This window comes from Mobula birostris, chromosome 9 (genome assembly GCF_030028105.1).
Source record: "Mobula birostris isolate sMobBir1 chromosome 9, sMobBir1.hap1, whole genome shotgun sequence".
Taxonomy (NCBI): domain Eukaryota; kingdom Metazoa; phylum Chordata; class Chondrichthyes; order Myliobatiformes; family Myliobatidae; genus Mobula; species Mobula birostris.
In genome coordinates, this window is record NC_092378.1 from 64,094,275 (window position 1) to 64,107,640 (window position 13,366).

Below are 13,366 nucleotides of genomic sequence, written 5' to 3' on the forward strand. Positions count from 1 at the left end.
TACTACTACAACTATGCTGGATAAATGGACCACAACTTCCCAGCTCTCAGGTAATCCCTAGCTTGATGTGTCGAGGGTGAGAAAAAACATTATAACTGTAAAACACGACTCCTTATTACTGTATTCAAAGCTGATGCAGTGACCTAGTCTAGAATAAGATGTATTAAAATCACTGCATAGATACACACGCAATCACACTGCATATACACACATGCCCACACAGCATGTATACACACACTGCATATATACACATGGATACACTGCATATATAGACACACACACACACACAGGATTCCCATCAATTTGATCTTTATTAAAATATGCCACAGCTTACAAAAGCCATTTTATTCAAATTCAATATCTTAAAAAGTAAAGAGAGTAAATTCTCTTTAATAAAAAATAAATTTCCACTTGCAGTCAATATAAATACCATAACACTCAGTCCTATACACTGCTTAAATTTGTGCTTCTTCACACACGCAAATCCACGATTAAAAGTCCAATGACCATTACTTATTTGTACCCTTGCATATGCGGACAAAGCAGTGATGGTGATTTAAATGATACAGAATACAGCTCATGTCTTCGACTGGGAGGATCAGCAGTACATGATCAGTGTTTGATTACATCAGTGAAGCCTTAGTCACAGTTTCCACCGCAGCTGGGAGTTACAGTAAAAACACAACTCCAAACTTGACCAGCTCCCCTGGAGTAGAACCACCAGTGTGTCATGTGACGCATGTGCGCCACCGATGTTCTCTGACTGATATTCCCAGAGCGGCGTGCAAACAGTTCAAGTAAAGGGTTAATAAGAAACTACCATTCACAGTAAAAGAATATGAACCCATTGCTGCTCTCTTGCTCAATCAGTTCAGAGCAAGAGGGCAGACATCCCAACAAATATAATAAGACTTTTTGCACAATGTCTACGTGAACCAAAACAGCTCAGTATGAGACTTTGGTACAGTTTTTTTTTAAAAAATTAAGAATACAAAATGGTGTTACAATGGAAAACACACCTATAAATTAAATGTCAAGTTTCAATTCTTTTTCTCTGCTTCAGCAACAATTCCCTGATGAGCTAAAGTGTCCTAATTTCATTCTTTGGTACTAGCCCTCACACAGTAAAAAGGCAACTCGGTGGGTAGCAGTAGCTCTTCCCTTCTTCTGGCCCATCTCCGCTTGGTTCTCTACCCTGCGATCACCGTGTGGCTCCACAACAGACCCCTGGGTCACTGATTGGGCTTGTGTTCACCTGTTGCCCACCAACCCCTCCAGCCAAACCTCCAAAGGGGGATTAAAAAAAAGCAACTCCACTTGGATACAGGAATAGTGTTGAAAAAAGTGGAGATCTGCTGCTTGATAAGAACGGGTCATCTCACAGGGTAGAGGTTTCAGTGACGCAGAGAGGGTCTTCAATAAAGGAGGATCTTCTGCTTGTCCTTCTGCTTGTCCCAGCTACAGAGGCACTGGACCACTTGTTATCTTTCTCTGAGGGGGCTGGTGATAGTGAGGTGTACAAGGAGTGTCTCCCCATTCTCACTGCAAACCCCACCCCTATCCAACAAGACTGAAATAGAATAATTTAAAAAAGAATCTTTGGAAGTTTTTCTCCCTCCCTCTTCCCCCACTGATCCATTGATAACCAAGTTCTCAATTCACAGCAATTTTAGAACAACTAATCAATCATTCTTTGGAAATGGTTCCAAAATCAATACAGTAGCCACACATTAAATAATAATTGAACAGCAGCAAGGGGAAGGAGCAAATTATCTTTGGTCCTAAACTCCTTCCAGAAAACTTGTGGCAAAGACTGGATCATTCGGATTGAAGAGGACAGGTTTCCATATTGAATAGCGTCATTCACAACCCCTGGACGCTCCAAGGCACTTTACACCCAGTCAAGAGAAGCAATATACCCAAACACCATACAGGGCCCCTGGGTGGGAGATCTGTAGTACAAGGCAAGTCCATTGAAAGCATAAACCCCTGTTTAAAAACACACAGCACACAAGGAATCTTCCACACCCACCCCTGTCCCATTCGTTGGTTCAAATGATACATTGCCACCAGGTCCATATCTGAAGCCTCTGTCACAGTTAGGTGACCAGATCAGAATCAGGGCTGGATATTGGGTCCCTGCTCCACTTCGTCGGGAGTTTTGCTCTCCGCTAACTGCAAGGCACACAAGAGATGCCAGAGTTGTCAGGAAGATTGCATGGACTGAACCGCTCGCTGTGAAGGAGATGGAGGCGGAGGCATTGGACAGAACACACATTTTATGTGCGCGTGTGCACGGCTGTTGAGGGAAGGGGAGGTGGCCAGATATTTCATGTGCTTGCCTTTTCGGTTATGCACCTTTCTCCTCACCACGAACAGAGCCACCACAAATCCAATTAGCATTCACCCTGATCACGTTTGACCATTTTAATCATCTACACCGGTTCAGTATGGTTTAACAGCTTTTGCGAAGCTAAGTGTCAGGTGACTACACAAACCCTGGACTTGCTGCCAGAAGCTCTGGGACATTTCATGAGTAAAACACTCAGGCAAAACAATACCCACAAGCCAATCGGGGAGGTGACTCCCAGAAGCTGGGGCCAATCAGAGGAGGTGACTCCCAGGACACAGTGGAAGTGGCTGTAATCCACACATTTAAATTCAATGGACTATTTCTTTTTGGGATGTACAAAAGGATCATGACTTTGTAAATGTGGGACAAGACAATTTTGTATCAGATTTCTGACAATCTCCCCCAGGCGTGTTCCTTGTCCAGTCCAAGTCTTGTGTAGCTTAATTAATAACTAGCATGACTATTCTTATTGGTTAACAACTTCTTATTCTTTTACCTTTGAACTACCATGGGTGATTAAAGCACAATCTTTAGGTTGCCAAAACTTACAAGTCACACTGCATTTCTGTGCACCTTTCACATCCCAATTTTAAAGCCCAAAAACTCCCAGAATAAAGTTCTTTGGAACGTCCCATTGCAGGATGTCAAAAATCGTTCTATGACAAATGAACCACTTGTGATGCGAGGTCACTGCTGTAAAGTAGGAAGCATAGCAGACAAATTTACACACAGAAAGATCCCATAACTGTCAGGACCAGTAGGTCCAAATGGCCAAGGAGAATGGAGAGAGCCAAGCCCCGACAGAGACCAAAACCAAGAGTCATTGTCCCAGAGAAGAGTCTAGTGGAGGGCTTTGGGCAGAGGCACTCCTCTGGGAGAGAAGAACAGTGAAGACTTTGCTGCAGGGCTGGACTCAGTAGAATGGATCATCCATTACCTGATAGAGGAATACAAGAGTAAACCCGATGATAGCTGACATACAGGTCAAGAATAGAAGGCAAAGCATACACCAGGTGACACGTAACCAGGAGATTTGCGAGGAACAGCCAGAGAATGCTTGGGAAGAGATGCTCTCCAATTAACGAGGGTCACTGGGTGTGCCCAACTGCCCTCACAATCAGGTAGTGGCTTCAGCAAGCTTTCAGACCAATGATGAGGACCATTACAGTAGTCAAGAAAAAAGGCGTGAATGGAAACCAACTGAACCTGACGAGATCAAAGAGGCACTTAAAAGGGATGGAGGAGAAAGGGATCAAGTCCTGGACAGAGGGAAGGGGGATGTAGTCCTGGAAAATACTGTGTCTAACAGCAAGGTCTGTTTCAGAGACTCATAATGCCAAATGATTGTACTAATTCCCAGGACCACAGACCAGGAATTATTGAAAGGCATCAATAACTAATGTCCAATTCCCATCAGCCCTGTGCTTAGAAGACTCTCATCAAAGTCCCAGCAAAGAGGCTGAGTGAGATGGTTAACATCAGACCCACACAGATAGGATTTGCAGAATAAACACCAGGAAGACAATGAAAACATGACAATCCTGTGGAACATGGAGAGACAAGGAAAACCCATAGACTGAAGCTGACTGAAGATAATCTGCTGTCCAAGGTGCTGAGGATGAACCCACTAAAAGGTCTGGAGACACCAGAGAGCAGATGCTGAAACCTGGAGCAAGAAACAATCTGCTGGAGGAGCTCAATGGGTTAAGCAGCATCTGTTGGGATAGAAGGAACTATCAGTGATTTGTGTTGAGAACCTTCACTGGGACTGAAGAGTGGAAAGCGGAGACAGTGAGGGGTAGAGGGTGGGACGGGGGAAGTAGGAGATATGTAGGATTACAGGCAGATCAAGCCAGGTAGGGGAGGGTGACAGCAGAGACCTGTCCATTAACCCAGCCACAGTTAGAGGTCAGAAAGGGGAAGACTAACCCAATCAAAACCAAGTCATTATACTGGGAGCTTTTACACTTTAAAACAAAACCAACACCTAATAACAGGAAGATCAAGATGACCAAATTTATAAATTGCGACAAGATGCCTCAAGATCTGACCAACAGAATGCACATGCTTGTGATCTTTTCTGTAGGCAGCTTCTGAGAGTCACATTCCCTCACCCCTGGGTCTTCCTTATTCCCTGCCACCCACTATGGCAAGTTATCTATGTCTGTTTCTTTCTTTATCCCCACTCCCTCTCTCTCCTCATCTTTTTCCTCTCTTTTTCTCTCCATCTCTCTCTTTCCCCTTCTCCCCATCTCCTTCTCACTCTTTCTCGTCTCCTCACTTTTTCGCCCATTCTCACTCACTCTCTCTCCCTCACCCCATCTCACACTTCACTTCTCTCTCCCTCTCTCTCTCTCTCTCTCACACTTCCTTCACTTTCTCTCCCTCTCTCACTTTCTTCTTTCTCTCTCGCTCTCTCAAAACCAATTCAAGCACAATGTGGCTAGTCCACTTTCCCATTTTTCTTCAATGGCCTCTGGGTCAGCTTGCCACGTAGGGAAAAAATGCTAAGTCCTTGGGCTCAGGTCTCCTTCATGACATATGAAGCCACTTGGCCTATTGAGAACAATCCCATCAGCTTTATCACCTCTCATCTGATTTTCCGTGTCATGCATTTTGTTCTCTCCCCATGTCCATCAACTCCCCTCTTGTTGCTCTTGCCATTCACTCACTCTGGGGGGAATGCACACCAGCCAATTACTGGCACAGGGGAAACCCACACAGGCACAGGGAGAACGTGCATACTGCACACAGACAGTGGATGGACTTGGCAACAAACTTGGGGTGTGAGAACATGCCACGCCCAAGGGCCTATTTTATTCTCCTTGTGGACAACAGTTACTAGACTGCACAATCACCTGTTCTCGCTCCAAGTAATGCGCACGCTGCCTGGATGATGCCACATCTGCACAATAAGGGCCCCAAAACCGTGGTTGGAAGGGTGAAAAACACCAAAGGCCAAGAGGCCCTTCCTGAAGCCAATGTCAAGTTCTCACTGCGCCAAACCTGAGCCAATTATCATCAGCCAATCAACAGCTGCAGGCACAAGAACATGGCCCTCAAGAGTGCAATTCATGCACTGCTGAAGCCTGCTTTAAAGCTTTTCTGACCTGCCACATCACACAAACAGAACTCCTTCCTCCAAACCTAAATTTCTTTCCGTCTTAGTCCCAGTACAACAATCTGCCGACATGTCCAGGAGACACAAGGTGATGGAATCTGAGGCAATGCACAAGAATCAGCAGGTCAGGGAGCATCGATGGAGGGAAATGGACAGTCAATGTTTTGGGAGATGCATTTCTTTCCAAAGACAGTGCCTGATCTGCTGAATTCCTCCAGTGTTGTGTGCATTGCTTACATAATAACCAATCCATAGCTACTATTCAGTAAAGTAAAATAAATTTTACTTTGATTTGGGAGCTCTTTAATCCATTTTGTCCTTGACCCCCAGAGCACTTCCTTTACACAGTATTTAACCCGCCCACTTCCCTTGGCCTACCTCTCACCTCCCCACCCTTCACGCTACATAATGTCTCATGCATTCCAACCCTGCAATCTCTTCCTATCCTGCCGGAAAGCTTTTAAATAATGTTCACACATAAATTAGTATCCTTAACATATGTATTGCAACAATAACAGTCATTTGGCACTGCATATTTACAGGAGGTTGAGGAACAGACGGTTCAGAAGGGTATTCCTTTGCCATTCTGAGTTTGGAGGGAAGGCCGAAGGGTTTTCACATTGACCACGGTCATCTTGTGGCTACTCAGTGTCTACACAAGCAGGACAACAAAGCCACATATTGTAAGGCATCAGGCTGTGAAGGCTGGGGTGTTTGAACTACCGCCATAAATGCATTATACACGAGGTAAGCACAGGGAGATCTCACCACCATTACAGTGCATCCGAGCAGCTCGTTAATAAATAACCTTCACGATTGTCCAAAAAACTTGGCAGCTGTGCAAGCGAAGATATAAGATGGAGGTGAGGCCTGGCCTTAGCTCAATGGGTTCAGTGCTTCAGGTACGTTCTGTTTCCGGTGCTGAAACAGAAGTCTTCAGGTTTGAAGGTTGGCTATACTTGCCCTGTGTCCCCTGTCCTGAAGCACGCCCGCACCGAGACTGTGCGTTGCTTTGCATCTTTCCGGGGATTAATCCGGCTTCCCTGTGGCTTTCAGCGCTGCCTCAAGCTTGGCTTTGTAGGTCACGTAGCGCCTTCTCAGCAGCTTGAACTGCTCCTCTTCCTCTTTGTCCAGGATCCGCAGGAAGTTTTGCAGTTCTGGGAGACTGAAGGCTTCCCACTAGGCAACAAATAATCAGAGATTAAAGCATGGGGCAAAGAAAACGAAAACAAACCAGGGCCTCTGAACCAGGGATCAACACAAGCACATTCAACAGGCTCAAGTTGTGGCCTTAGACCTCATAACACACGCCTGTTGAATGTGCCTGTGGTCATTCCTTGTTTGGGGTCCAAGTTCAAAGTTAATTTATTATCAAACTGTGAATATGTTACCACATACAATTCATATTCATTTTCTTGGAGGCATTCAGTAGGTTTCAATAGGTAGATTTAATGTAAGGGAAATGTGTACAATATACATCCTGAAATATACATTCAGAGTAAAACAAAGAAATAGAATAGAATTCATTTAAGAACTACACACAAACAAAGACTGACAAACAACCAATGTGCAAAAGAAGGCAAACTGCAAACAAACAAATAAATAAGTAAATAACACTGAGACACAAGTTGTAGAGACCTTGAAAGTGAGTCTATAGGTTGTGCAATCAGTTCAGAGTTGAGGTGAGTGAAGTTATCTAAATTGGTTCAGGAGCCTGATGTTTGTGGGGTAATAACCGTTTCTGATCGTGATGGTGTGGGACCCAAGGCTCCTGTACCTCCTTCCTGATGGCAGCAATAAAAGAGAACATGGCCTCTCTGGGGGTCATAGTCTTATCTTTAAAACCAGGACAAACATGGGCCCAAAACCCAGAATCAATGCTGGTCCATACAACAGGCTTGCTGTAGGTTATGATCTCTAATGTCAAGATCTCTGAGGACCTAACCAGTCCCAACATATCGATGCAGCTATAAAGAAGGCAAGACAGTGATTATACTTCATTATGAGTTTGAAGAGATTTGGTATGTCAACAAAAACACTCAAAAACTTCTTTATAAGTACTGTGGAGAGCATTCTGACAGGCTGCATCACTGTCTGGTATGGAGGGGCTACTGCACAGGACCGAAAGAAACTGCAGAGGGTCGTAAATTTAGTCAGCTCCATCTTGGGTACTAGCCTACAAAGTATCCGGGACATCTTCAAGGAGCAGTGTCTCAGAAAGGAAACAGCCATTATTAAGGACCCCCAGCACACAAGACATGCCCTTTTCTCACTGTTCCCATCAGGTAGGAGGTACAGAAGCCTGAAGGCACACACTCAACGATTCAGGAACAGCTTCTTCCCCTCTGCCATCCGGTTCCTAAATGGACATTGAACCCTTGGACACTATCTCACTTTTTCAATATATATTTCCATTTTTAATTTATTCAGTATACGTATACTGTAATTGGTTTACATAATTATTTTTTTCCTTCTATATTACGCATTGCATTGAACTGCTGCTGCTAGATTAACAAATTTCATGTCACATGCCGGTGATAATAAACCTGATTCTGATATCTTATTGACCACCTGCGTTAGAATTAGAATTACTTTATTACTGTCTCATGTCACACGCATTTTCTCTTTAACACTTTACACTGTTACTGTTCTCCTCTGTACTGTTGTAACGAAATGGCAGGCAAACCAAAGTTTTTCACTGTACGTCGCTACACATGACAATAATAAACCAATTTAATTTACCAATTTCCAGCCCTTGATTCAGTGGTAACTTTCAGCACTGGAACTAATGAATGTCTCTGTGCTGGATCATGATAAGACCGTAAGATATAGAAGCCGAATTAGGCCATTCGGTCCATCGAGTCTGCTCCACCATTTCATCGTAGTTGATCCAATTTTCCCCTCAGCCCCATTTTCCTGCCTTCTCCCTGTATCCCTTCATGCCCTGACCAATTGAGAATCTATCAACCTCTGCCTTAAAGATACATAAAGACTTGGCCTCCACAACTGTCGGTGGCAAAGAATTCTACAGATTCACCACTCTCTGGCTAAAGAAATTCCTCATCTCCATACTAAAAGGACACCCTTCTAATGTGATGCTGTGTCCCCTGGTCTTAGATTCTCCCACCATAGGAAACATCTTCTTTACATCTACTCTATCAAAGCCTTTCACCATTTGATAGGTTTCAATGAGGTCACCCCTAATTCTTCTGAATTCTAGTGAATATAGGCCCAGAGCCATCAAATGCTCTTCATTTGACACTCCTGGAATCATTTTTGTGAACAGTGATGGACAATAAAGAAACACATTCAGAGGTGATTGTGGGCTTCTCCTTGATTCTGAGGAAATAAGACAAGGACAGTAACTGGTCAAGTGTCTGCTTTGGGCAGGAGATACAGAAGTCTTTAACCACCACACAACCAGGTTCAGGAAACGTAACCACACAACCATCAGGCCCTTAAACCAGTGTAGATAGCTTCAGTCACCACTACTCTGAACTGATTCTATGACCTACGACTCAATTTCAAAGACTCTTTGCAGCTCATGTTTTCAGCCGCTACTTGCAGAGTTTCTTTTCTGTTGTACAATGCTGTCTGTCAGTCTTTATGTATGGTTTTCATAAAATTCTATTGTATTTCTTTTTTCCCTGTAAATGCCTGCAAGAAAATGAATCTCAAAGTAGTAAATGGCAACATACACATACTTTGATAATAAATTTACTTGGAAGTTTGAACTTCAAATGGAAAAATCCCCAACTAGTAGATCTATGAATATACTTTGTAGAACAGCACAGCACAGTACAGGCCCTTCTACCCATGATGTGCTAACCTTTTAACCTACTCCAAGATCAATCTAACCCTTCCCTCACACATAGCCCCCTGTTTTTCTTTCATCCATGTGCAAATCTAAGAGTCCTTTAAATGTCCCTAATGTATCTGCACCTACCACCACCCTTGGCAGAGTTTTCTGTACGTGTACAACTCTTTGTGTAAGAAACCCACCTCTGACATCTCCTCTCCATACTTTCCTCCAAACACCTTAAAATGATGCTCCTGTGTTAGCCATTTCTGCCCTGGGATACCATCTCTGGTACAGAAATATTCACTCTATCTATGTCTCTTATCATCCTGTATACCTCTATCAAGTCACTTCTCATCCTCCTTCAGTCCAAAGATAAAAGCCCTAACTCACTCAGCCTAACTTCATAAGACATGGTCTCTAATCCAGGCAGCATCCTGGTAAATCCTTGCTGCACTTTCTCTAAAGCTGACAGCATGAACAGCAACTTCTCTAAATACCAGTAATTTCTCCTCTCCCCTTCTCTCTTTCTCCATTTCCCATCTGGCTCCCCTCTCACCCCTTCTCTTCTCCCCTGCCCATCACCTCCCTCTGGTGCCCCTCCTTCTTCCCTTTATCCCATTGTCCACTCTCCTCCTATCAGATTCGTTCTTCTTCAGCTGTTTACCACCTATCACCTCCCAGCTTCTCAATTCATCCTCCTTCCCCCCTCCCCCACTCCTTCCCCTCAGTTGGCATCACCTATCATCTGCCAGCTTGCCTCCTTGCCTCCTCCCACCTTCTTATTCTGGTTTCTATCCCCTCCTTTTCCAGTCCTGATGAAAGATCTCGGCTCAAAGCGGCAACTGTTTATTCATTTCCATAGACCTGCAGAGTCCCTCCAACATTTTGTGTATGTGTTGCTCCAGATTTCCAACATCTGCAGAATCTCTTGTGACTGAAGCTTCTACATTCTTCCTATAATAAGATGACCAGAACTGAACACATACTACGAGTAGGAGTACATTCACCCAAGAGACTACATTCTTAGCTAATTGGTGGTAAATTGGATTAGTAAGTATGCAGATGATACTAAGATAGGTGGCGTTGTGGATAATGAAGTAGGTTTTCAAAGCTTGCAGAGAGATTTAGGCCAGTTAGAAGAGTGGGCTGAAAGATGGCAGATGGAGTTTAATGCTGAAAAATGTGAGGTGCTACATTTTGGTAGGACTAATCAAAATAGGACATACATGGTAAATGGTAGGGCATTGAAGAATGCAGTAGAACAGAGGGATCTAGGAATAATGGTGCATAGTTCTCTGAAGGTGGAATCTCATGTGGATAGTGTGGTGAAGAAAGCTTTTGGTATGCTGGCCTTTATTAATCAGAGCATTGAGTATAGGAGTTGGGATGTAAAGTTGAAATAGTGTAAGGCATTGGTAAGGCCAAATTTGGAGTATTGTGTACAGTTCTGGTCACCGAATTATAGGAAAAATGTCAATAAAATTGAGAGAGTACAGAGAAGATTTACTAAAATGCTGCCTGGGTTTTATCTCCTAAGTTACAGAGAAAGGTTGAACAAGTTAGGTCTTTATTCTTTGGAGTGTAGAAGGTTGAGAGGGGACTTGATAGAGGTGTTTAAAATTATGAGGGGGATTGATAGAGTTGATGTGGATAGGCTTTTTCCATTGAGAGTGGGGGAGATTCAAACAAGAGGACATGAGTTGAGAGTTAAAGGGCAAAAGTTTAGGGGTAACGTGAGGAGGAACTTCTTCACTCAGAGAGTGGTAGCTGTGTGGAACGAGCTTCCAGCAGAAGTGGTTGAGGCAGGTTCGATGTTGTCATTTAAAGTTAAATTGGATAGATATATGAACAGGAAAGGAATAGAGGGTTATGGACCGAGTGCAGGTCGGTGGGACTAGGTGAGAGTAGGAGTTCGGCGTGGACTAGAAGGGCCGAGATGGCCTGTTTCCATGCTGTAATGGTTATATGGTTATATAATAACGTCCAGGTCTGGTGAACAATTAAAGGATCAGTCAAGTTTTAACAGGAAGCTGACCCCGAAATGTCCAATCAACTTGTTCATTTCCTGGAACAAATCAAAGATTCAACTTCCTGTTTGCAATGGAAACAGATTCACTCAGTGGGTCAGGCAGCATCTACGGAGAGAGAAACGGTGAATGTTTTCCAGTGGCAGAGAAGGTGGGAGGGATGGGTAGACCGAAGGGAACATCTGCATTAGGGTAAGGCGAAGTGCACTAGAATTGTGTTATGCATCTTTGTCTATAGATTGAACTGCAATCTTTTCACACCGGCACACTCCTTTGCCTGCAGTTCCACATTAAGATGGGGGAAAGGCCACTTACCAACACTTCCCCAGTCTCGTACTCCCGCAGCACAAAGCTCAAGGCATCCATGCTAGGTCCTGCCAACAGTCGCAGGTACAGGGGATGCTCGCCATCTGACAGCTTGCTCGAGTAGACTGCAGAGAGAGGAGATGAGACAAGTCGATTATACACGTGTCCAGCATCCCAGGTGGAGCAGGGTCTTTCTTCCTCCAGCTGTTCCTCAGCACCAAACACGGGAGCTTTACCCAGCTTGAGTGTCACTCAGACACCAAGGCTGCAACAGCACTTCAGATTTCTGAACGGACAATGAACTCATGAACACTATCTCGCTTTTGATTATTTGCACTACTTACTTTTGTATCTTAAAGAGTAATTTTTATGACTTGCACTGTACTGCTGCCATAAAACAAATTTCGTAACATCATGGGCCAAGGGGGTCAGAGGGGTCATATACTATTGTTTGCTCAATGTCAGTGTTATCAAACTTGATTCTGATAGTCAATAAAACAACCTTCTCCGTTTATGTAGTGCCTTTCATATGACAAAGATGCCTTGAAGCATTTCCTAGCAGCATTACTGAATGTGTCGTGCAAGGAAACAGGCAGGTTCAGAGGAGCAGCTTCAAGGAACGAGAGGTGGTGAATAAGGTGAGAGAAGCTGAGGCATCAGGCCTGGGGGCACAAATACCAACACACCAGACAACAAAGGAACTATTACGTGAGACAGACCAGGGTTAGAAATTCCTGAAATTCTGAGGGTTCTGGGTTACTACAGGGACACTGGGACAGGAAGTGGAGCTGGCCATTCTCCCTGCCCTGCCAGATTGTGGGCCAAGAGATTCTGCAGGTGCTGACGATCTTGAGCAACACACAAGATGCAAGTCAGGCAGCATCAATGGAGAAGCATAAACAACCAACAACCTGGCTGAGACTCTTCATCGGGACTGAAAAAGAAAGCCAGAGCAAGGTGGAGGAGAGATAATGAGCACAGACTGGTGAGACCAGGTGAGGAGGGTGGGATGATGTAAGAATCTGGGAGGGGATAGGTAGAAGAGGTAAAGGGCTGAAGAAGGAAGAATCTGATAGGAGAGGACAGTGGACCATAGGAGAACGAGGAGGAGGAGGGGCATCGGAGGGGGGAAATAGGCAGGTGAGAAGAGAAGCGGTGAGAGGGTAAACTGAATGGGGAATGGAAAAAGAAAGAAGGGGCAGGGTAAGAAATTACTGGACGGTAGAGATATTGATGTTCATGCCATCAGGGTGAAGGCTACCCAGGTGAAATATGAGATGTTGCCCCTCCAACCTGGTACAGGAGGCCATGGACAGCCATGTCAGACTGGGAATGGGAAAGTCGAAACTAAAATGGTTGGCCACCATGAGATCCTGGACACAGAACAGGTGCTATGAGATGTGGGTGTTACTCTGAAAGTCAGTATCACGTATCACCACCTTGAATGGAGTGCAAGGTGGCGCCGGCGGAAAATGTGGATTTGCTTTGTGGGATTATGAGGTTCACATTGCACGTGTTCCTGGATTCTGGTTACTCCTCTTGTTGATGTTTTTGAGGAGTTTGATCAGGACGATCAATGCAGACTGGAACGCTTCGGCAAAGACTGAACTGAACTAAACTGAACTGAACACTCCTGGTTTGATGTTTGAGACTCTGCGTGTTGTTCTTTTTTTTTTGCCATTTGCACAATTTGCTCTTTTTTTTTGCACACTGGGTGTTTAATGTTTTCTTGCACGGATTCCATGGTGTTTCTGTTT

General features: G+C 44.3%; 1 protein-coding gene across 1 annotated transcript in view; it reads right to left on the bottom strand.

Moving 5' to 3' along the window:
* Nucleotides 1-298: 298 nt before the first annotated feature.
* The window catches only part of rassf3 (Ras association domain family member 3), an 86,424-nt gene continuing 73,356 nt past the window's right edge, over nt 299-13,366 (bottom strand). The window contains exons 4-5 of the mRNA XM_072268186.1: nt 11,619-11,734; nt 299-6,653 (exon numbers count right to left, since the gene is read on the bottom strand). Coding sequence (XP_072124287.1) covers nt 6,504-6,653; nt 11,619-11,734 — 266 coding nt within the window. The 3' untranslated portion in view covers nt 299-6,503. The remainder of the gene's footprint in view (nt 6,654-11,618; nt 11,735-13,366) is intronic.